This window comes from Ascaphus truei, chromosome 5 (genome assembly GCF_040206685.1).
Source record: "Ascaphus truei isolate aAscTru1 chromosome 5, aAscTru1.hap1, whole genome shotgun sequence".
NCBI lineage: Eukaryota > Metazoa > Chordata > Amphibia > Anura > Ascaphidae > Ascaphus > Ascaphus truei.
In genome coordinates, this window is record NC_134487.1 from 211,054,272 (window position 1) to 211,079,453 (window position 25,182).

The following is a 25,182-nucleotide window of genomic DNA, read 5'->3' on the forward strand; positions in this document are numbered from 1 at the left end:
CCTAAAATAAAAACAATAGTGGTTTTAAATAACCTAGGATTCCAAACGCATTTCCTAGTCCACTAAAAATACTTTTACCAGTAGATTGTAGGCTAGTGCCTATTTTTGTCAAAAAATTACCTGTCATTGGCCAAAAAGTTTTCAATGATTCACCTAGTGTAGTTAACCACTGGGGAAAATCACCTGGGTGCAAATCAACACGTAGTAATTCACTGTGAACTCTCTGTAAAAGGGTATGTACTATATCATGTGTGAACCCTATAGTAACCTTCATTTTCTTTAAATGTGCCAAATAGGCTGTCATGTGAGGAAGGATCAGTGTGATAGCTGGTACCTGGAAATGTACTCCAGATGTGAATTTCTGATGTAACAGAGGTGGAATAAGTGTAGTACCATAACACTGTATACTCCCATTAACCGTGACAAGTGATGCCTGAAAAGGAGGAATATCGCAATCCTTTTCTGTAGATAACACTATGTAACTCCCATTATCTAGGCTGTGAATTAATGTAAAAGGGGTTTGAATAGGCATTACAGTTATCGGGCAGTTGCTACCTTGCATTCGATCATTGCAAGGCATGTGCTGTATAATGTCATCACAAATCAAATAACCTCTATCAACACATCTTATAGTGCTGATGAAAAATTTACGATCACATTTCACAGACATGTATTGAAATGGTTGCGCAACCTGCATGCTTGCGAAATAAGAACCTGTGTGTGTTATGTGTCCAAAATTAAGCAGTTCCCAATTTGTTGTATACACGTCTCCTGGAATGAATAATTCATAGTATATAAAAACTTCCCATAATGAGTCATCAGGGTTATGAACCCGTCTGTGGTTTCTTTCTCGTATGTCATAAACTGTGGTTTGTGAAACATATGCCAGGATTTCAGATTCTTTCGGACTTAAATTGAGAGTCTGTGTGATCAAAGTGAGATTTAAAAGTGATATGTCAACCTTTTTACTTTGCAACGTTAACCTGATAGAAGTAATGTGATTAAGAATAACCAAAGCTTTAATTTCTTCAGATAACACTGTTATATCTGAAATTGTGTAGGAAGCAAATTTTATCATGTGATCTCTTAACACCAAAATACCTCTCCTTAATTCTTCATCATTTGAGTCAGAGATTTGACTTATAACAGAAACAGAATCACTCAGCAGGTGTCCTGTGGTTATAAGAACATCATCGTTAGTAAGCAATTTTCTTGTAGATGTTTTACTTGAAACTTTACATTCATTCATGAACTCTGTGTCATTTTCATAATACACTATGGCATTAATCGTTGCATTCGTACCCCACATTGCCTCTGAGTAGGGCATGTTAACAATATTACGTGTGGTGCACGTGTCATAATCACAGGTTTATCATCTGGAGCTATTTGAACATTCATCAAATCGCTCATCGCCCTGATTACCGTGTCAACATTCATATGCAAACTATCATTGAGACATTTCTGGAACAGGGAGTAGACTTTGTAATTAGGTTTCATAATCACTATTCGCTCCACACACCAAAAACCTCGTAACCCAGAAAAATGTAAAAATCCTTGATCAATCATTTTCGGTTGCCAGTTAAAATAGCCTTGCGTGAGATTGTAATAAAAGGAACACGGTTTACAACCGTATTTGAATACTGTAGTGTCCTTATCACAGATTCCTTCATTAATCAATTTCTCCAATGTGATACCACACGCATTCTTGAAACCTTTACATGAATGGCTGTAGTATGTAGTATTGGTAAATGTAGCAAAACGTGGTTGAGTGCAAGTGTCCCATGCTGTAGGTTCACGAAACAACATACCATCACCTTGTGTATTCCATTCTTTCGGAAGTGCTGCTGTCTTTAGCTGTCCGGTTTTAGCATCTTCCATCACATCTTGAAGTTTGTGTAACAGGTCCTCAGCGGTTACTGATGAGTTCCACCATTCTGAGTAAATACTGTCAGTACAAAAAACAGCAGAAGTATAAGGTCTTACCCCTCCAGGTATTCTGAACTATTCTTCTTCAGCACCTTCCCAGAATGCCACTCTTGGATCAGTCTGTCCATTGGGAACGAATCCGTTCTGAGTGATTTGACCTGTATTCAGATAGAAAATAGGGTATTGCTTATACCTTATATTGTCCATGGTCACACCAGGCCGAGGGCAATGATCAGCTTTCAGCTCCTTCGTTGGCCATTTACGTGTTCCTTGAAAGTCAATGAAATAGCAATGTCCAAATTCAGCATGACAACGTTGTTCACGGTAGCTTTGCTGCTTCCAATGGTCATGAAGGGGTAAATCATATTTCAGGCTTGTAGATTGCAGCTGTTGCATCTGTGCATTCAGATGTTGTGTCACCAGCTTCCTTCCTTCTGGCGTAGTTATACCAGCTTCTTTAGCTAGCACAGTAGAATCAAACAGCACAACCTGTGAAATCCCCAAAGTCTTTCGTTTCTGGATGATAGGTTTAGGAAACGGCTTCCAATACACACCTTGAGGTATACCCACCGACTGTACCTCCACCGGTTTCAAATCGTAGTGTAGTCCTCGTTTCACGATTCCGGAGTCTGGTGTGGTAATACCGTGTGCTGCTGTACGTTTCCAGTCGATGATCTCTCCTTCTTGCTGAGTCACAAAATGCTATTGTAACCTGAAAATAACGCTGGCCGATATTGCTAGAAAAGCAAAACAGATTGAGAGACACAAAATAGTCTTTAACAGTCTTTTCTTTGTGATCACCTTAGCCATTGTTTGATAGGCCTTCTGGTAAATATTGCGTTGATCCGGTATGGCAGGTAACACATATATATGTCTTTGGTCACTGTCAGGGAAGTCAGCTTCAGCTTGTAGGACCTCACCTGCATGATTATTTTCCACATCCTGTTGTCTTGCAATCTGTGCTTCGAGAGGCTGCAGCTCGATCGAAGTCTGTCGCAGATACGGTGTCTCCTCCATCTTGAACAGTGACGTTACTGCAATGTGCTGTAGGCTTAAGATTATCGATACTCACTTTTCTTTCTTTTCCTTTAGTATCTTGGATGATAAAGGTTCTTTCATTTATCTTTTTCAGTATCGTGGTAGGTTTCTTCCACTTAGGCCGCAACGGCTTTACCTTAGCAACCCTCTCCTGGACCGAATGTCCAATCTGCGGCGTCCAAGCTGCAGGATTACGTGGTGTGTGGGCTGTATGGGAAAAAGAATCCCTCAATTCCTGTAAAATTAATATTTGTTCAAGTCTCCTTTGGACAGAAATAGAATCATTAGTAAACTGTGTATTCATAGGGGTACCATATAACAGTTCATGTGGTGTTTTACCAGTTACTGTGTTAGGAATATTATTTAGGCCAATTTGAACCGTAACTAAGAGTGGATACCACTGTGTAGGACGATTAGATAGCATTTTGGTTAAAAGTCGTTTTACCTCGTAATTTCTACGTTCAGCAATCCCAGCGCTTTCCGGGTGCCACGGTGAGCTGAAGGCCCAATCAACACCTAATGTTGCGGCCCACTCCTTGGTTTCTGCTGCTGTGAAAGCAGGTCCACCATCGGAATGAAAGGCCTTGGGCTTAGCCACACTTACTAAGGTGTTGAGACATTTAAGCGTAGAGCTAGATGTCGTACTACGAACGGGGTATAACCACGTAAACCTTGTACAAGCATCAACACAAACCAAAACATGTTTGTAGGAATGTGATGCTGGCAAAGGTCCAATATGATCTAAATATATTAAATCAAACGGTTTGTTCGGTATTGCATTAATAATAAATGGTGGGGTCTGATGATTAGGACTGTTTACCAACCGACATGGTTTACAGTTGCTTAGAACTGTCTTAACTGTTTTCCTCATGTTCGGCCACCAGTATTTGTGTTTCAGTGTCAACAAAACATTTTCTCTCCCTAGGTGAGGGTGTCCCACACTGTCGTGTGCTTGCATAGCGATCTGCATCCTGCTTGCTACAGGGGGAACAATGAATTCATTAGCATCAATTACAACCATGCAATTATTGTTGACTTGTTTAAATGAGTATTTCTTAGGATACCCAGGTGGATTAGGCCTGGTGGCATCCAGACAAGCATAAAACTCTGCATCGAGACTGGCTGACTTTGACTGTGCCCTTGTTAACACTTTGTTAACGGCAAACTTCTGACTTACAGTTTGCGCGAGACTATCTGCAAACTGGTTACCCATAGTATGAACCGATGAACCAAGCGTTCTGTGCGCTGGCTCGTGTACAATTTCAATATCAGGCTTTTGATCAAGATAGGCCGCAATGGCCTTCCACTTAGCTATATGCGTTAGTGGTTTCCTTTTGGCATTCAAAAATCCATTTGATCTCCAAATTGGTAGGTCCTGCAGTGCTGAACGTGCTAAATAAGCGGAATCTGTAACTATAAGTACATGTCCCTTAACTGTAAGTGCTTCTTTCATAGCAAAAGCTAATGCATGAATCTCTGCAAACTGTGCAGAGTAGTCTCCTATAGGTAATTGCCAACTATGCAATAAATTCATATGTGCATCATATTTCGCAATTCCTGAACCTGCAGATTTATTCACTCCTTCTCTGCTGGAGTCTACAGCTGAACCAACTGTGTAGAAAATGCATGTATAAAAATCATTTGGATGTGTTTGATTTTCCCATGTCACTCCTTCAAAAGGGGATGGGAGGTCATCTAATGTAGTTAAAGTTTTATCATGCACAAAATGTATTTGAGGATCCTCTATAATTTATACCATTTTAACCAGCGGCTTCTTAACGCCTTCCTGTCCGGAATGGTCTGTTTCTGCTATGTTGCTAGTGAAGCTACTGAAGTGTATATATAGATATCCTGTCCCTGTGCCAAATCACGTGATTTCAGCACTGTGAGTGTAATCGCTGATAATAGTTTTTCAAGCGGCAAATATCTCTTCTCTGTGTTTGTAAATACATAAGATAATAATGTAATTGGTACTGTTTCCATAGCATTGTAAATTCTAATGTATGCAGCTAGAGGTGAAATGTTGACATAAGCTGACAATGGTTTTGTCGGGTCGCGCTGCGCTAAGTAGGAAGCATCATTAACTGCTGCTAATAACTTTCGCAATGCTTCATCCTCAACTGTTAACCATTTAAAAGGTTTTTTCGGTCTAGTCTGCTCTGACTTAATCTCGCGTGATGTTGCGTGATGTAATGGTTCAATCAGTACATTAAAATCTGGGATAAACGTCATTGAAAAATTCAGTAACCCAATAATGCTTCTTAACTGTTTTAGTGATTTAGGAACACTGATGTTGGAAACTTTTTCTCTGTAATTAGTAGAGAGGCCTCTGCCATTTTCAGCTATTTCAAAGCCTAAAAATGTCACAGTTTCTCTTGCAAGCTGAGATTTCTTTAGGGAAACAAGGTAACCTGCTTCTGTCAATGTAATTAACACTTCTGTCATAGCTTTAAAATGCTCTTCTTCTGTGTCATGTGATAGATAAACGTCATCAACATAAGTTTCTGTGTTGTCAAATTTAGACAATAGTGAGACTACGTCTGCTGTGAATAAAGCTGGACTATTTACAAAACCCTGTGGTAAGCGTGTAAAAACCAATTGTTTACCTTGCCAGGTAAATGCAGTTAGCCAATAACTCTCAGGCGTGATTGGATGGGAAAAATACCCATTGCTTAGATCATATGTAGTTTTAAAGCGTTTACGCTGTAATCCGCTTAAGATTGAAGGTGAATGTGTGTTCTGTGCTGTCACTGAAGGTGTGACTCTGTTCACTTCCCTATAATCTAACACCATTCGCCATGAACCATCTTTTTTAGGCACTGGATATACTGCAGTATTCATTTGGCTATACTGTTCAAGCAGTACTCCTTGTTTAAGCAAATCATTGATTACAATTTGTATGCTTGGTAAGGCGGCATGATTAATTTTATATTGTGCCTGTTTCTTTGGAAGTGTAGAACATGTATTAATATTGTGTACAATTCCATTTCTAAATCCGACCTGATTTTCCCATTGCTGAAAAATATATTTGTGTGTCATTAACCAATTATACAATTTTGTTTTATCATTAAAAGCACTTTCATTACATTGATCTGTGATAATTTTTTCCAAGTCAAATTTCACAGTCAATTCCGTCTGCTTGCGGTTTTCTGTAACTTCCTCTTTTATTGTAAAGAAGGAAGCCACATCTTTGTATGCTATTAAAAAGTCACAACCTAATCTGTCATGTTCAACTAATTCAATAGAAAATTTTCTGTCATTAATTTTTAAGTCTAAATAATATGAAGGATACGTGCCATTTCCTTCAATTGTTTGTATCGTGATGTCGTGTACATAATTTTCATCTATTAAAATATCAGTTCTTACAAGGGATATGTCGGCTTGTGTATCTAATAGGCCAGTCTAATCTTTTCCCTTGTAGTGAATGTGTAACGTTAAGTTTGTCATTCCTCAAAGAGGAGGTCTGCAGGGAAGTGAGTTATCTTCCCAACAAATTTCTCTGTGCTCGCCGGTGTCGTCGCTGCTGAAGCTTGCTTAACCTCACGTTGGCTGTTCGTTAATCCTGAAGTCTGCGTAGCAAAACCTGTACGCTTGTCACGAAATTTAATTTCGCTAGATTTGCCTTGCCCATATCTGTCAGGAGTTTTAATGTATTGTCTCAGATTATATCTGGACACTGCACCCTCATTACGAGCTTGCTGTTCAAAGCGTGTATTTTGTTGTGTAGTCTGTGGTGTAGGAGTGTTTTGTCTCTGTGTAGGAGTCTGAAAACTTCTATTATCTCTTTGAAAATTACCTCTTCTGTCCCACTGCTCGTCTCTAGGATAAACTGGAGTCTGATACTGGATGAACGGAGGTCTCCACTTTCTCTCTTGGACAAGAAAATTTCCCCTCTTGTCTGCGTGCGATCGCTCAGGCTTCCTGTCACTGGCTTGTGGCTTAGTTAACCCAATCGGATCCCCAGTCAGCGATCTGCCAACAAGAGTGTAAGTATTTTTCAGAATCTCAGGAACCATAATAGGTTTTTGTTCCACTGGTACACCTTGAATTTGTCTTTCAAGGTCTAACAGCAAACCCTGTCCCTTAATCAAAGCCTTCAGACAACCCCACACAATCTCATGGTTGCCTTGTGTAAAGCGTAACCCCAGAATATAAGCTGCTACAATCCCACTAGTCTTATTAACTTGTCCTAGCGTATCTGCCAGTGATGAGATAGTAACTTTTCCATGGGTTTTCTCATACACATTGCTGATGACTGAATCCCAGTCTCGTGCTTCAGCCAATGTGATTGACAAACCCGCTGGTAGCAGGGAATTCACTAAAGCAAGCTTCTGATTTGCGGTCGGTGTAGGATACACCCCATCTAAACAATGCGTTCTCTCATTCAGCCACAATGCAATGTCTTTTGGATTAGTTGGCAACTTTCCAATAGTAGCCTTAATGTTCGCCATGGGAATACAAACTTGTACCCGAGCTGGTACATCAATTAACGCTGGAGCAGCTCCTCTTATTGCGAAGAGGGCATTAACAATTTCTCTTAACAGCGTGATTTCTGCAGTTGCATTTCCGCGCTCTGTCAGAACGTCGCGTGCTGCTGGTGTTAACTCAGGTAATGTAACTGGTGTAAATAAGTGTGTGTGCGATTCTCCCCATATTTCGCACCAGAATTAATAGGACCATGCCTGTCCACGCCTGTAGCAATCACAGGCTGTTGTCCCAAAATGACAGTCGCTGCATTATGTGTCAAATTAATGATCGTGTGTATTAACGGATCATATGCCTGTTGTACGTACTGATATGTGTTTGGATCAGTTGTGGTGTCTATTGTTAGATAGCAGTATCTTGCCCCAGGTCCCCACGGGCCAAATTGAATTTCAAATGCCAGAGTTTCACCGTCAATCAGATTTCTCTGATACTGATTCCTCATTAAAACATTCAGATCTGCAACTCGTGCAAAATCCGTAACAGCCATGATATACTATATATATATATATATAATGAAAATTGTACCTTTTCTTTTATAAAGAGGAAATATAGCATACACGTGTACTTTCAAGATTAAATGGGTAACGTAAGATTTATTATACAACTCATGAGTAATTAACCACGTTGGAGCGCCATAATCTGGGTTCAATCCTACCTTCCTTTATCAAGTGTCGCCTTATGGTGAGTTATATCCTGCGCTAAGCAGAGAACACAAACCACAATGTTGCACTTGAAAAAGTCTCGGCCACAATCTCACATATTAAGATATGGAGGGTATCGTGAGATTATTATTTATAAAGAAAGGGTACTCAGAGTTTGTATAAGAAAAGGTTTATCATTTATTGTATCACAACAATATTCAGAAATATCAGAAATATCAGAACAAGCTTCTTATAAGCTAATGGCTAGCAGTTACAGTATGTTACCAATCCATTCCTAACTATGCAGAGATTATAACTAGATATGCATTGTCAATACTCACAAACCAAAAGATATTATGATAGGTCAGCCAGTCCCAGTCTCATCTGTGTGACTTCACACTTAAGTTCGGTTCTCTCTCTCTCTCTGGTCTAACATGGAGTCGGGCAAACCTATTATAGAGTGTATTGTTTACTGCGTACGTGTGTCACGTGTCATGTGTCCATACTCTGTGGTTTGTGACGTATGATGTTTACGAGTCAGAAATTACAGTTAGTGACGTATGATGTTTACGATCTTAGGACTTACATTTAGTAACCTATGATATTTCATAAGTTACCTTTCAAACCACAGCGTGTTTACCGTTATAAGTTCCCCTTTTATGTCTATGTAACCTGTCCCAATATCCTGCCACTTCTGAGCAAAACAAGCTATTATTTCTAAGACAAGAAAACCAGGATTTTAACAGTATACTCTAAGCTATACTAGGCCTTACAATGATACTATGTATATATATGTACCTGTGACCTGTATTCATTATGCGTTATATGCCAGAAAATACCTGTAATCCATAACACAGGCATGGACACGAGCTACAGGTGTTAAAAGTGGGCGTACTGTATACTTAACCTGTCGAGGGAGGTCCATTACATTATAAATACACCATCACTTCTGTTGATTCAATGCACATTGAATATACATCGAATACACATTGAATATACATTCCTCTATGCTTGATTTATTTTCTAAAGCAGCAATGCTGAGCAAAAGACTTTCAAAGGATCTCAGCATGAGAATACAGGATATGTACAAGAAAGGACACAGAATTTTCCAGATCCAATGCTGGTTAGTTACTTCTGGCCTCGGTTTAGCAAAAAGCACTGTCAGCTATCATGCCCATGGTAAGGCAAAAAGTGTTAAGCGGAGTCCCCCAGTCACAACAGAGTAAGTATTTTTGTTTTCATTCTGTAATTACTGTATTACAGTACTTTTATAAGCTTGTTGCATATCCAAATCCATTTTTTTGTTTTACTTGTTTTCTTTGCAATAATATTCAAGCCTAAAAATTACTGTACTACTTATAGATGGAAATATTAAAGGTAATTTTTTTTCTCCTGCTGATTTTATGACCTTAAAAGCGTCTTTCATATTAAAATGAATATTTTTTTTTAGATATTTTCTATTAATTTATTTTAGAATACTGTATAAAAATACATGTACACTGGCGACACACTTTATTCGAGCTCGGCTAGTCCCACGAATTCGGGTATACCCGGGTGTATTGAGGTTTGTGACTGTATTCTGCCCGAGTGCATTGAGGTATTTTCCAGGCAGGGATTGAAGCATTTTATTCCCGCTGGCTGCAATACTGCACAGTATATATATATATATATACTGCATTACAATTCATGAATTTATGCCATCTGGTATACACGCGAAGCATTGCAGCCTATTAAATCCTAATCATTATCCTTTAACAAATTAGCCGCCCGTCAGCCAGGCATGAACCCAGGCTGGGAAGGCAAACGCAACGGGGCTTGTCAGAGGTGAGGAGCGGCGCATTCCAGGTATCTGCCAGGTACATACTGGGTATTTGCTCGAATAAAGTGTGTCGGTGCAGTATTTGTTTTGACTTATTGTTGGGCCTAACAAATTGTTCTCATTTCCTTTAAACTGAAGGACACCAAAGTGTCTGGTGGACAAAATCAGCGAGGCTAATGATGAGCGCTGTGCAGAAACAATCAAGACTATTCTAGAGAAGAGTCACAATATCACATCATCTGTGACCAGCGTAAGGTTCATGAGATGCCAATTGGGATGGAAATATGGGTTTGTAATGTATGTGTCTTACTGTAATAATTTACAGTATATTGCAATAGTATGCAGAGTGACACCACAGGATTGATACTGTACTGTAATTACTGTGCAGTAGTTAGGACAGTACAGCTAAAGTGTTGTACAGTGTTATGGATTATAGGTACCACAGGTACATATATATTTTGCAAATGAGGAACTTCTCTGATATTCCAATAAATGTCAGAAGGGCAATTGTTATAATATATTTAGCCAAAAGCCTGAGCTTACAGGAAAGAAAAAGGGGAAGTTAGCCCGCTGGCAGAGGATAGAAAATGTTTTGCAAGATAAGTGGGATTATTTCCTTGTTTCAGCACAAAATAATGACAATGACAATGGCAATAATAATAACAGCATGTTCTTGTATATTGTATAGCGCTGCAAGGTTTACATAGCGCTTTACAGAGACATTTTCATGTACAGCTCCCTGCTCCATGGAGCTTGCAATCTATTTTTTGGTGCCTACGGATATAAGGTGACTTGCCCAAGGTCACAAGGAGCCGACACCGGGAATTGAACCAGGTTCCCCTGCTTCAAACTCAGTGCCAGTCAGTGTCTTTACTCACTGAGCCACTCCTTCTCCCAATATAAGTTTAGCGATATGCCAGGTTAGACAGAACCGAGGGGAGTCCCGCAAGAGACGATAACTAATCAAGACTGATCTGGCATAATACTGTAATTGGTCGTGAGTATGACGGCATACTAATGTAACTATACTTCATTATTTTCTTATGCTGTATCTAATAAACATGATTCTTATATTATACAAACTCTGAGTACCTCTCTTTATATATATTCTTACGATACCCTATTATATGGGTGTAAGGCCATTTCTGCAAGTAAGATATTGCAGTATATGCTTCTACCTAGGGTAGAAAATAATATATTGTAAGACGTTACTCTGGAGAAGAGAGTGTGGCGTGTTATCCACAATATTTTGGCACCCAACATGGTTTATACTCATGAGTTGTATAAATAAGTAAAAATAAATTATATGTTACCCATCTAATGTTTAAAGTACACGTATATGCATTTCCTCTTTATAATAGAGTTGGTACAAATTTCAATCATACAGTATATCATAGCTGCAAGAGTTGCATGACCTTAATATTTTAATGAGAAATCAGTCTCGCAGAGATCTGAATGATGGTGAAGTCATTGCATTAGAAACTCAATTTGAGCCATGGGGTACTGGAGCCTGAAATTCTTACATACAGATATATCTGAATAACTCACAAGGTAACAGAGACACAAAAGTCAGATATGTTAAACAAGTTAACTATAGTCTTGTTACTGACACACAGATGAGAAGACATATAGACATTTATAAATGAAAGAAGAAACAGATATAGGGTCTGCCAGCTGCGCAAAGGGCTGAGAGGGTTCCAGAAATATTAAAAGATACGTATACTCTCGTAGGTAAAATGCTTACAGGAGAAAACGCAGAAACGCCTAAAACACAAAAGAGTGACAGAAAACCTAATCGCAGTGAAAAAGAAAAGGGTAGAAATTTTACCAAGCAAACCACAAAGTGGATAGACTCTTACAATAAATATCAAACACCAATATATCTTTTTTTTTTACAGGAAAACAAAAATATGGGGTAGAGGACCCCAATCACCCGGTGCTACAGAGCTTTGTATTAACCCACAATGATAAAAAATGAGTATATCTAACTGCATTTGAACCGGATCACTTGGTGTGATAATGCATGCTTGAGGCTGTATGCATGAAACCCCTAGATGGCACCAGGTATGGCAGAGATATGCAGAGTTGTAAGGGGGGAGTCTTAAACCCCCCCTTTGACCTCTCCAGTCTCTCTGAACTGAATTAACCTATATGCCTGGGGCAGCTCTCATGGGGCAGCAATTGTACTCACATATATAAGAACGCCGGTTCTGTGTGCTCCAGGCTGATATAACAAGCAGAGGGAGTGTACCTGTTCCGGTGAGGAGAGGCAATTCAGCGGGCACCACGAAGCAGAAGAAAAAAGTTGCTGAAGCTGGACTGTGCTGTATAACAATTCCTTTAATAAAGCATGGTTAAAAAGAGGGGGGACGCATACCCCTGCGCCTCTAACGCGTTTCACCCATCTCTGGGTGAAACGCGTTAGAGGCGCAGGGGTATGCATCCCCCCTCTTTTTAACCATGCTTTATTAAAGGAATTGTTATACAGCACAGTCCAGCTTCAGCAACTTTTTTCTTCTGCTTCGTGGTGCCCGCTGAATTGCCTCTCCTCACCGGAACAGGTACACTCCCTTATCTTTTTTTTTATAACTTTCATTTTTATTTGGTAATACAGTGCATACAAATCATCACCACCCATTAACATACATTACTATATACCCATTTATGTCGGAAAAACAAAATTTTTAAACATGGTGACAGACAGACTAGACAAACTACATGTAAAGACACACTATTGGGACAAACATGACTTACCGGACTGGGGCGAGACACAAATGGGTACTTGGGTGGGTCTGAGGGGGGGGGGGGGAGGGTGAGGGAGCCCTGGAGGCTGTGTCTTCGAAGGGGAGGCGCTGCACCTTGATATGTAAACTTGCCGATTCTTGTTGACCGCCTGGAGAGCCCTACTCTATCTGTCTCTATGTCTTCGTCTGGACTGCCCCATCAAAGGAGAACGCATCTGCTATTATTAGTGCAAAATTGTGTCGGCGTCCACCCCCAGGATGTCTGTTTGGGTTAACCATGGGGCCCATATTTTTACAAATTTGGAGTCAGAGTCGTTGACCCAACTCGTCAACTGTTCCATCTGGCAGACATGCCAAATTCTATTCCTGATTTTGGGTATAGCTGGTAATTCTTGTTGTTTCCACAATGCTGCGATCTGGCATCTCGTGGCGGAAATGCGCAACCAGTTTGTGTGTCGCATTGGACACACCCTGGGGCCGTCTGCCCACTAGGAACAGCCACGGGTCCAGGGGGATCTCCAAATTGAGAATCTTTGTAGCCACTCTCTGATAGATTTCCAAATCGGGACCACGTTCGGGGAGGACCACAGCATATGTTTTAGGTCAGCGACTTCCCCGCACTGATTTGGGCAGAGCGGGGAATATCCCCTGACAAATTTAGATAGTTTTGCTGGAGTATGACACCACCGCATTAGGACTTTATATGCGTTCTCCCTTAACATGGCGCATATTGAGCTTTTAGCTGCCGCTTGCAATATGTGGTCCCATTCCTCGTCCTCTAGCGTCTCCCCTAAATCCGTCTCCCATTGTCGCATGTATTTCAGTCGGGGGGAATCCGCTGTCTCTGGACAGATCACCTCCCTATACATCCTAGAGGTTAGTCCCATTGTGTCCGTTTCTCTAGAACACAGCTGTTCAAAATTGGTTCGTGCCGGACGAACTGGGAATTTATTATAGAATGCCCTGACCTGGAGGAATCTAAATAATTCTGAGTTTAATAGATTTTTCTCTGCTTTAATCATTTAATGGGTTTGCGGCTGTATTTTGTTACTGTAATATTAATATCAAGGGTGCAGTTTACTATGATTGTTGCAATCAGATTTTAAGATACCCTTTGTGTCATTGCCTTATAACAATATGAGCCTTATAGAAATGATAAATATATGAAATCATGTGGGCTCTTGTAAAATACATACATTATATACATATGTCTGATGATAATGTTATTGCTCTATGGGCATTTTTTCTATGAAGGGGTTAACAATTCAACCCGTTTTCGCGGGCTTCTTACTATATATGTTTAGGCTTATACCACGTCTCCCCACTCCGAGATGAAGCGCTGTACTAGAGCGTGAAACACGTAGAGGGGGAGATCGTGGTGTAGCCCCAGTGTGTAATGTGCCAATAAAGTTTTGCTATATTCATCCGGAAGCAGTCTGGATTTCTGTCATGCTCAGTTGCGCCGGAGCACTTCCATTTCTTGTATTCACATAGAAGGCTGCACGCGGGAGCTGAAGATCAGAGGAGAGCAGGACCCAGACCGGAGTTGCAATATAGGTGAGGGTTATTATATTTCCCTCCTACTCCGGTCAACTTAGTGGCCATGCGTAGCTCCCTCTTTTCCAGCCATACATGACCATGCTGACACCATAGGTGCTAACTACTGACTACCGAAGTGCAGGACAGTTTTTTCTTTGGATTGTAATACTCTGTCAGTGGCTCGGTGATTGTGTCAGTACCAAGATACTCTCTTCTGGATTTATATTCATTTCCCTATTTTGTACTGTTTTCACAGTGTTGGGACTGCATTACCCAGTGTTCATCTGACACTTGGTGCACATATACACACATAAGGGCTACACCAGTATGGATACTGAACCTGATCAAGATTCAGAATTTTTATTTAGCTGCTGCAACATTTCCAAACGCTCTCACAGAGCGGAGGCTATTTTTAATAATACCAATGAACTATTATGCGAGGACACAGCAGATTTGAAGATGGATTTTGCAAGGTTGGAAAAGTGTTTATTGCAACGTCAAAGATTATGGTGGGAAATCACCACAATGGAAAACTATAACCGTGTTAAGCGTATACCTAGAGGGCTGCGCCACACCAAAACACCATCTTTTGGATTCGTTAATGGAGATTTTAAGCAACAGTGGTGCCTCATTTTAAATGATTGTTCATTTAAATGAATGGACCTTATTATACAACATAAAGCTCAGGAAAATAAGGTCATGTCCAAACAAGTGGCAGAATTGCAGAAAAAATTACAGGCCTTTTCCCATATGGAGAATTTCAAAGAGCTAGACTCTAAAATAGCTAGCAAATTGAACAAACAAGAAAAGATCATTATGTTGAATAAACAAACAAAATTCAAGAGGGACAAAGCTGACTATGAGGCACACCAAATTTACATCTGGCAAAAATTATCCTCTAGAAATAAGGGTAAACCTAGAAATCACAGAAAGAAGGTGGGGGCAATAAGTCCATTCTTAAGGTTACAAAAGATAATGAAGTAACACCACATGCAGTTTCTTTCTCCTTTTCTGAGAGTGACTTTTATCCATCATCTGGTGAGGACAATGCTGTATCCAGTGAGATGATCCATCCGAGCAGAGCGGCCAGTCAAAAGTCTTCAAAAAACGGGGACGACACGAAGAAGCAGAAGTGTGATGCCGTCAAAGAGATTAAAGACTTAGACATCAAAACAGTAACGTCATAAACATCTCTAAGTATGAACTTACACAGTCCGAATTGTCTATCTTACATCTTGGACTATCCTTTGCACCCAGTACACAATTTAACCTCTTCTCTACCATGGTGGATGTTTACAAATTCACACGTAAACTAACCCTTAAACGTTTTTTTCCCTCTAAGATTGGAACTAAGAATACAATGTTACCTATTTTTGATGTTAACCCTGATATTTCTATTCCCTTAGGCTTTCAAGTTCATTGCCATCAGCAAGACTTAACAGATCTCTTCAATGAAAACAATACGGTTGATGACCCTATAGACTTCCTGGGTAGTATTAACTCAGGTTTTAAAAAGAAGTCTGTTTTCTACCCTTCCCATATAAAAGGGCAGTATATTGATACTTTTCAGAGAGCGATAGAAAGAGATCTTTCACTTATTGCTAAGGGAGTAGGAGACAAAAGATCCAGAACATATGGATCTCATCGAGACAATTTAACAATAGATCAAAGGGCGGCTATTAGATCACTTGCTGACAATGATCTTATTCTTATTAGAAAAGCCGACAAAGGGGGCGCAACTGTTGTTCTCGATAGAGACTACTATGTTTTGGAGGCTCAGTGGCAACTTGGAGATCCAGAGGCTTATGAGGCCCTTGACAGCGATCCGACCCCTCAATTTCGCAGAGAATTTGCGGACCAAATGGATGAAGGTGAGATTTTACATATTCTCACACCCTCTGAGTGAGATTTCCTCACCACTCCAGATCCCATCACACCCATTTTCCATCACCGCCCCAAAATTCACAAAACACTCACATCACCCCCAGGTAGACCCATTATATCAAGCATTGGATCCCTGGGTGAACACCTTTCTCAGTATATAGATCACTTTTTACAACCACTTGTGCACTCCTTACCTTCACACATCATTGATACTAAGCATGTTTTAGCACTTTTAGCACCTTTCACATGGCACTCAACCTACATCTGGGTTATGCTGGATGTAGCTTCCCTATACAATAGTATCCACCACGAGCATGGGCTCACAGCAGTTGAATTCTTTCTCAATAGTCATTCTTCTCTTTCCCCTGCACATATTGCTTTTTTATTGGATAGCATCAGATCTTCACTCACGCACAATTATTTTCTTTTCGATCTACAGTTTTATCTCCAAACACGTGGGACTGCTATGGGGACTTCCTTTGCCCCCTCCTACGCCAACCTTTTTATGGGTTGGTGGGAGATGTCCCACGTGTTTGGAGATTCTAATCCCTTCAGGCATCATATAGCGTTCTACAAGCGCTATATAGATGACCTTCTTATGATCTGGAGTGGTGGGGAGGACGACCTGAAGAAGTTTTTTTGATTATCTGGCAGATAACACACTGAATCTCAGATTTACACATTTGGTTGATATGCATCAAATACAATGTTTAGATCTCAATTTATATATTGACATTGAAAATAAAATTCAATCTGATATATTCAGAAAAGAAAATGCCAGGAATTCATTACTTCATGCCAGAAGTTGTCACTCCTGCCCTCTGGTCAGAGGCATCACAAGGGGACAGTTCCTTCTTTTATGTCGGAACTGTTCCTCTTTGGAGGCCTTTGTACACAGGGCGGGTGAGATGAGGGATAGATTTCTGTCGAGGGGGTATGCCAAAAAGGATCTTGATCTAGCCTATGACATACCTTTTGGCTCTGAAAGAGATGTGCTAATTAATATGGATAAGAGTCAATCCAGCCAGGGTGGACTGGTCGAGAGCACTGATGCGCTTTACTTTATTACTAACTACAGCGAACAAGCCAGTGCTATTAAATCGATAATTTGGAAGCACTGGGCCACACTATCTTTGGACCCAATGTTACAAAAAATGGTTTGTACTGGCCCTCGTGTAGTTTTTCGCAAAGCGGCCACATTAGGTAATTTCTTGTCACCAAGTTTGTTACAGCCCAATACCCAAAAGAAAAATAGGTTATCTTTGTTTCCCAAGTTATTGGGTTCATTCAAATGTGGTCATTGTAAGATATGTCCCAATATGAGCAAATCAACACATTTTTCTAACCGGGATGAAACCCACAGATTCAGGATAAAATCTTTTATGTCTTGTCAGACAAATTTTGTGGTTTACTTGTTGAAATGCGGATGCAGTAAACAATACGTTGGCCTAACGAGCAGAGTCCTTAAGATTCGCATTTTAGAACACTTAAGGCTTATGCGCAATCATGATATGCTGCATCCGTTATCTTCACATTTTAACACCTGTCCATTGGGTTTGGTGGGTTCTTTGCAATGTTTAGCCATTGAGCATATTCCTTTACCTCCTCGTGGAGGAGATCGGATTAAAATCTTGCATCAGTGAGAGGCTCATTGGATTTTTGCATTGAACACCCTGCAACCCAATGGACTTAATGTAGAATGGGACCTGCGATGTTTCTTATAATATGATATGTATCTTTTGGTTATTGGTTTAGTTAGAGTTTGCTTTGTCTTTGCATAATTTTTTTTTTTTTTTTTTTGATGACTCGAGTTGAGATCATTTTTTTTTTTTTCCAAAAGTTTTTTATTAGGCATTATTTGATATACATTGTATGTTGAATAAACATCATTTTGCCTAATACAGGTTTTCTTGTTTTAATGACAGTGAGAGGGAAAGACTCAACGCGCCCCCGACCTTCAAGCATGGGTCGGCAGGGTTGGCGTGAGGAGAGAAACAGAGAGTGGGGGGGGGAGGGGGAGGGAGAGATGGGGAGTGGGGGGGAGGTGTCTGAGGATGGGAGGGCCCTTCCTCCTCAGTCCATTGCACGAGATTCCTCCGTTACTACGGTCTTCTGTTGTGGGGGATGGCCATCGTTAGTCTGCCATACGGGGGTCAGCCATGGTTCCCATGTGTTATAAAAGGGCTCTGTTTTCCTTTTAAAGAAGGCCGAGAGCTTTTCCATTAACATAACTTCCTGTATTCTGTTTTTAACAGTTTGCCTAGGGGGGGGGAGACACCTTCTTCCATGAGGCCGCCACCGCACATCTAGCCGCCGTGAGAATGAAGGAGATCAATTTTCTTGTTGGGCGGTCAATGTTCTCGATTGGCCTGGCCAGCAAGTAGGTCAGCGGATCAATGGGTATTGTGAGGTCTGTGACCTCTGTGATTAGAGTCTGTATGGTTTCCCAGTATTTCTGAATTTCTGGACATGACCACCATATGTGGGCCATGTCACCCTTTTGTCCACAGCCTCTCCAACATAGATCAAAGGCCAGAGGGTAGATTTAATTTATTCTAACTGGGGTAAGATACCAGCGAAACAGTATTTTGTATATATTTTCTTTGATTGTGGTACATATGGAAGTTCCTGAGGCTGAGTCCCAAATACTTTCCCAGTCCTCTTGGTCTATAACTATGCCCAATTCTGCTGCCCAATGGAGCATGTAGTCATGAACCGGGGCATCTGTTGCCCTTTCTAGTTCTGAGTATATTTGCGTTATTAGACCTTTTTGATGTGATGTCTCTTTGCATAGTCTTTCAAAGTTCGTGAGAGGGGCAAATTCCAACGTTGGTGATATTGATTGGATGAAGTGCCGAATTTGGAGATATTTGAAGACGTTCAATCCCCGTATTTCGTATTTGTTTTGTAGCCTTTGGTAGCTCAGGAACTCCCCTATGCTCAGGAAGTCAGCAATCGCCCTTATTTTTTTGGTTGTGAATTGCTCAAATTGTCTGGGCTCACAGCCTGGTGGAAATTTGGGGTTTTGGGTAATTGGTATGAGTTGAGATTTGGCGGTTGTGAGCCTAAATTTCAGTTTGCATTTCGTCCAGGTCTCCCATGTGTGCCTCATCGGTCCTAATTGGAATTTGTTTTTCTGCAAGTCTTCCCTGCTCAGGGACCAAAGGCATGCTGGCAGAGAAGGCGTGCCAGCGTACTGCATTTCTATGTCTAGCCAGAAATATTGGCCGGGCTCCGCGTTCCATACTACTACCTGCCTTAACTGGGTGGCTTGGTAGTAATGCATAATGTCGGGGACTCCCAGGCCCCCTCTCCCCCTCGAAGCAAGTAGAACTGTTCCTGCGACTTTTTTTTCCCCTGCCAGATGAAGTGGAGAATTTGTTTCTGGATATTTTTCAATTCTGTGCCAGGGATGTGGATCGGGAGTGTTTGGAAGTAATATAACAATCTGGGGAGTATGTTCATTTTCACCGAGATCATTCTCCCGATCCATGAAATTTGGTATGCTCCCCATTTATCTAGGTCTAATTTAATTTTCCGAAAGAGGTCCGGGTAATTATGATTGTATAGAGAATGGTAGTTCCCCGATATCTTTACTCCCAAATATTTGATATAGGAGGAGCACCATTGGTAATTAAAATTTAGTTTAAGAAGTTTTATCTCTGGCTCTGGCAGGTTGAGGTTTAGCGCTTCAGATTTATCGTTGTTGATTTTATAGTCTGATATAGCTCCGAAGTCTAAAAGCTCTTTTTGTAAGTTTGGGAGGGAAATCTGGGGTCTAGAGAGTGTTAATATTATATCGTCCGCAAACAAGGATATTTTGTAATGCGTACGCCCAATTTCTATCCCTTGAATATCTACGTTATTTCGGATTGTAGCCGCCAAGGGTTCTATAGTTAGTGCGAAGAGGAGAGGGGACAAGGGGCACTCCTGTCTCGTGCCGTTTTGAATGCCAAAACTCTGGGCATTGCCTCCTGGTAATTTTACCGTTGCGGATGGATCTTGGTAAAGTCTGCGGACCCCTTCTAAATATGCGTCTCGAAAGCCAAATTTACGCATGGTATGGTCTAAAAATAGCCAGTCAATTCTATCGAACGCCTTCTCTGCGTCTAGGCTGAGTAATATTGCTTTGGTTCCTGTGAGGTGGATATGCTCAATAATATTAATTATTTTACGTGTGTTGTCCGAGGCCTGTCGACCTGTCACAAATCCGACTTGGTCAATGTTTATTAGCCTCGGTAGAATGGGGTTTAATCTGTTGGCCAAAATTTTACTATATAGTTTGAGGTCGTTATTGAGAAGGGAGATTGGACGGTAGCTTCCACATTGCATCGGGTCTCTGCCTTCCTTATGAATTATGGCTAGGTTGGCTAGGGACATGGAGGTGGGGATCGGATTTCCCTCCAAAAAATGGTTGAACATTTTTAGTTGATGCGTGGATAGTATGGGCCAGTATCTCTTATAGTAGACATTAGTGAAGCCATCGGGGCCAGGAGATTTGGAGATCTTTAATGCTTTTACCGCTTCTTCCAATTCTTCTTTTGTGATCTCCGCGTTGAGGACCTCATTTTCCTCTTCAGTCAGGGTAGGGAGTTGACATTTGTCTAAGTATTTTTTGATCGCTTCTGATGCTTTTGGTTCTGGTCGACCAGTTTTGGGTCGTAAGTTATAAAGTTCTGTGTAATATTTTGTGAACTCCGCTGCTATTTTTTGTCACTGTATTGTGTTTCGCCAGACCTATTCTTGATCGCTGTTATTTGAGACCTTTTTTGGATGCCTCGTAATCTGCTGGCCAAAAGCTTGTCCGCCTTGTTACCCTTATCATAATAATGTTGATTAGTCCATTTAAGGGCTTTTTCCATGTCTTCCATTTGGGTCTGTTTGAGCTTTTGTCTGGCTATTGTTAAGGCTTTATAGGTTTTTTTGCAGGATTAGCTTTATGGGATTGCTCTAATTTTAGGATGTTATCAGTGAGTTCCGAAATCAATTTTTGTTTCACTTTTTTCCTATGAGAGGCAATAGAGATGAATTTGCCTCTAATTGCCGCCTTATGGGCTTCCCATAGGATCGCTGGAGATGACACCGACCCTGAGTTAAAGAAAAAGTAGTCCTTGAGGGAGGCTCTGATCTCTCTCTCTATCTCGGGGTGGTTCAATAGGGAGTCATTCAATCTCCAGGAATACGATGTCGTCTTTTCGAATGGTGTGGATAGGGTCAAGGTGATTGGGGCATGGTCTGACCATGTGATGGGGCCGATGTCTGATTTCGTGGTTGCCTCTAGGATGTTTTTGGTCAGCAGAAAATAATCTATGCGCGAATAGGTCTGGTGAGGTGCTGAGTAAAAGGTATAGTCTCTCTGGCCCTGATGTTGTGATCTCCATATGTCCACTAATGAGAACTCGTCCATTAGTTCCCTGAACCTTTTCCCCGTGATTTGGGAGTAGGTTGTACGGGGGTGACCCAATGCGGTTGATCTGTCCTCGGTGGGGTTAGAGACCACGTTTAGGTCTCCCCCCACTATCATCGATGACAGATATCCTGGGTCGATGCCCTCAAGCACTGTTTTCAGAAATTCTGTTTGATTTTCGTTTGGGGCATACTGCACCGACACACTTTATTCGAGCAAATACCCAGTATGTACCTGGCAGATACCTGGAATGCGCCGCTCCTCACCTCTGACAAGCCCCGTTGCGTTTGCCTTCCCAGCCTGGGTTCATGCCTGGCTGACGGGCGGATGATCTGTTAAATGATAATGATTAGGATTTAATAGGCTGCAATGCTTCGCGTGTCTACCAGATGGCATAAATTCATGAATTGTAATGCAGTATATATATATATATATATATATATATATATATATATATACTGTGCAGTATTGCAGCCAGCGGGAATAAAATGCTTCAATCCCTGCCTGGAAAATTCCTCAATGCACTCGGGCAGAAAACAGTCACAAACCTCAATACACCCGGGTATACCCGAATTCGTGGGACTAGCCGAGCTCGAATAAAGTGTGTCGCCAGTGTATACATTGATTAGAGCGATTGCTGAGCCCGCTAAGGAGCCATATACCACGAGAAATCTACCCTCTGGATCCATGGTTGTTTTGACATGATTAAATGGAGTTCCTTGTCTGATTAGTATAGCCACTCCCCGCTTTTTACTACTAAATGATGCGAAAAAGCATGTTGGAAACACTTTTTTGAATAAATTTGGGGGGTCTTGTGATGTGAAGTGGGTTTCCTGTAGGAATACGATGTCTCCCCCTGCCTGCTTCATGTCTTGGAGGGCAAGCCTCCTTTTTCTATTATTTTGAAGTCCTTTGACATTAAGCGATACTATCTTCACTGGGGCGTTAGAAGTCATGTGTAGCTTTTGTGATCGTGGTTTTTAAGATCCCTCCCTTCCCATCTGGGGGGATCTTGATTTTATGGCTTAAGAGTGTTCTTAGCCCTGGCAAACATCTCAAGGTAGCTTGTTTTTTTGAAAGATTAACTGAGTGGGCTGAGGAGGGAGAGGGGTAGGGGGGGGCAGAGGGGGTGGGGGGTAGGACCGCTGGGACAGAGTCAGCAGTAAAGAGAGGAAGAAGATGAGGTTCGTGTTTGAACCTATCAGGTATTTGCCTGGTCCTTGGGCGACCGGCTTTTGGGCAATCGTGCCCATCGGGGTTGACTCCGGTGTCGGCAGCCGGTGGGCAATGTAGGGGGGGGGCCGAACCCTCTGGTTCTTTGTTTTTTCCTCCTGAATTCTCATTCATGCCCTTTGTTCTCATACAAGGGGGAGGGGGGGGAGGGGTTCCCCCGGGGTAAGGGTTGCCCTCTCGGGGCTGTGGGTTGTGGGCCTTTTCGTCTTGAGGTATGCGAAAGAGGGAGAGGGGGAGGGGTGGGGAGGGGGGGGGGGGAAAGGCGGTAGGTGGGGGGGGTGGGAAGGGGGAGGGGGAGAGGAGGTGAAGCGGGGGGGGATAGGTAAAACAAAAGAGAGATTCTAGAGAGCGTTTCCACGTCACAGATAAAGGTATGTGCACAGCAGGTAGATAGGTATTGATATTAGGCTATCATGCATACTTTTATGTATCAATGTTCTCGGTAAACAGGAGTGGGTACTCTCTTAGATACGTCCAGATCTTGGAGAGGTAATTTGTGAGGGAGATCAATTTTTTTACATTTCTCCTGTGTATACATTGGTACTTTTGCACGTCGCTGGGTCTACTATATTAATGCATGGATCTTGGGGGGAGGGGGGGGAAAGGGGTGGTCGAGCGGTGATGTGGGGGAGGCAGGCAAGAGGGAGGAAAGGGTGGCAGTGGGGAGGTGGGGGGGGAGGGGATGGGGGGGAGGTGGGGGGGAGTGGGTGGTGGTGGGAATGTGTAGTGGGGAGCATTTCGGCACCTTACTTTGATTCACATGTACAGTAGATATATAGTTCTTAACCTTGGTAGGTCATACAAACAATTATATCATGAGGACCTCAGCTTTTGATATATATAGGGGGGGTGTGGGTCCTTTGTGATTGGGTTCTTATTCATTGTGATTGCGGCGCAGGGCTTTGATTCGCTTGTACAGTAGATAGACAGTAGGTGGTAGCGGGGAGGGGTAACGGGGAGTATTTTGGCACATTGCTTTGAGTCACTTATACAGTAGGTATACAGTTATTCACATTGGTAATTCATATAGACAGTTATAACGAGATGGCCTCTGCTTTGATTACGTGTAGTGAGGTGGAGAACCTTTATAATGGGGTTCGTACTTATTGTCCTATCCGGGGGGGGGGCGGTGGGGGGAATGGGGAGGGAGGGGGGGTGATGTGGGGAGGGAGGGGGTGATTGAGGGTAGGTCCTTGGGAGGGTTATTGTGCAACCGTGATTGAGCACCTGTGGGTGTGTGGGCTAACTTCCTAGCTACGTTCAGTATAGCAGCTGCTTGAAACAGTGCGGTCGTCTCAGGGCACTGTTCCGCTCGTTATTATGTCTTGAGGTGCTTCGGGGGACGTGACACCTTGCGTTTTTGGAGTGGCAGGTGAGTCGATCTGTGTGTTGTGTGGTTAAGCAGGGAGCGTTTTAGGAGGGGAGGGAGGGCGGAGGGTCAGTGAAAGGAAGGGATGGGGGATGGGGGAGGGGGGGAGAGGGTGAGGATATTCCTTTACCTTCTCGTGGAGGAGATCGGATTAAAATCTTGCATCAGCGAGAGGCTCATTGGATTTTTGCATTGAACACCCTGCAACCCAATGGACTTAATGTAGAATAGGACCTGCGATGTTTCTTATAATATGATATGTATCTTTTGGTTATTGGTTTAGTTAGAGTTTGCTTTGTCTTTGCATATTTTTTTTTTTTTTTTGATGACTCGAGTTGAGATCATTTTTTTTTTTTTCCAAAAGTTTTTTTTTAGGCATTATTTGATATACATTGTATGCTGAATAAACATCATTTTGCCTAATACAGGTTTTCTTGTTTTAATGACAGTGAGAGGGAAAGACTCAACGCGCCCCCGACCTTCAAGCGTGGGTCGGCAGGGTTGGCGTGAGGATAGAAACAGAGAGTGGGGGGGGAGGGGGAGGGGCAGAGAGGGAGAGATGGGGAGGGGGGGAGGTGTCTGAGGATGGGAGGGCCCTTCCTCCTCAGTCCATTGCACGAGATTCCTCCGTTACTACGGTCTTCTGTTGTGGGGGATGGCCATCGTTAGTCTGCCATACGGGTCAGCCATGATTCCCATGTGTTTATAAAAGGGCTCCATTTTCCTTTTTAAGAAGGCCAAGAGCTTTTCCATTAACATAACTTCCTGTATTCTGTTTTTAACAGTTTGCCTAGGGGTGGGACGACACCTTCTTCCATGAGGCCGCCACCACTCATCTAGCCGCCGTGAGAATGAAGGAGATCAATTTTCTTGTTGGGCGGTCAATGTTCTCGATTGGCCTGGCCAGCAAGTAGGTCAGCGGATCAATGGGTATTGTGAGGTCTGTGACCTCTGTGATTAGAGTCTGTATGGTTTCCCAGTATTTATGAATTTCTGGACATGACCACCATATGTGGGCCATGTCACCCTTTTGTCCGCAGTCTCTCCAACATAGATCGGAGGCCAGAGGGTAGATTTAATTTATTCTAACTGGGGTA

The 25,182-nt window shown here is 42.0% G+C and overlaps 1 protein-coding gene across 1 annotated transcript; it reads right to left on the reverse strand.

Annotated features, from left to right (window-relative positions):
• Positions 1-2,010: 2,010 nt before the first annotated feature.
• LOC142494713 (uncharacterized) lies at positions 2,011-7,415 on the reverse strand. The gene is made up of 2 exons (XM_075599148.1): positions 6,761-7,415; positions 2,011-3,171 (listed from the first exon to the last, which is right to left on the reverse strand). The coding sequence occupies exons 1-2, from the start codon at positions 7,413-7,415 to the stop codon at positions 2,855-2,857; spliced, it is 972 nt and encodes a 323-aa protein (XP_075455263.1). The 3' UTR covers positions 2,011-2,854.
• Positions 7,416-25,182: the final 17,767 nt, after the last annotated feature.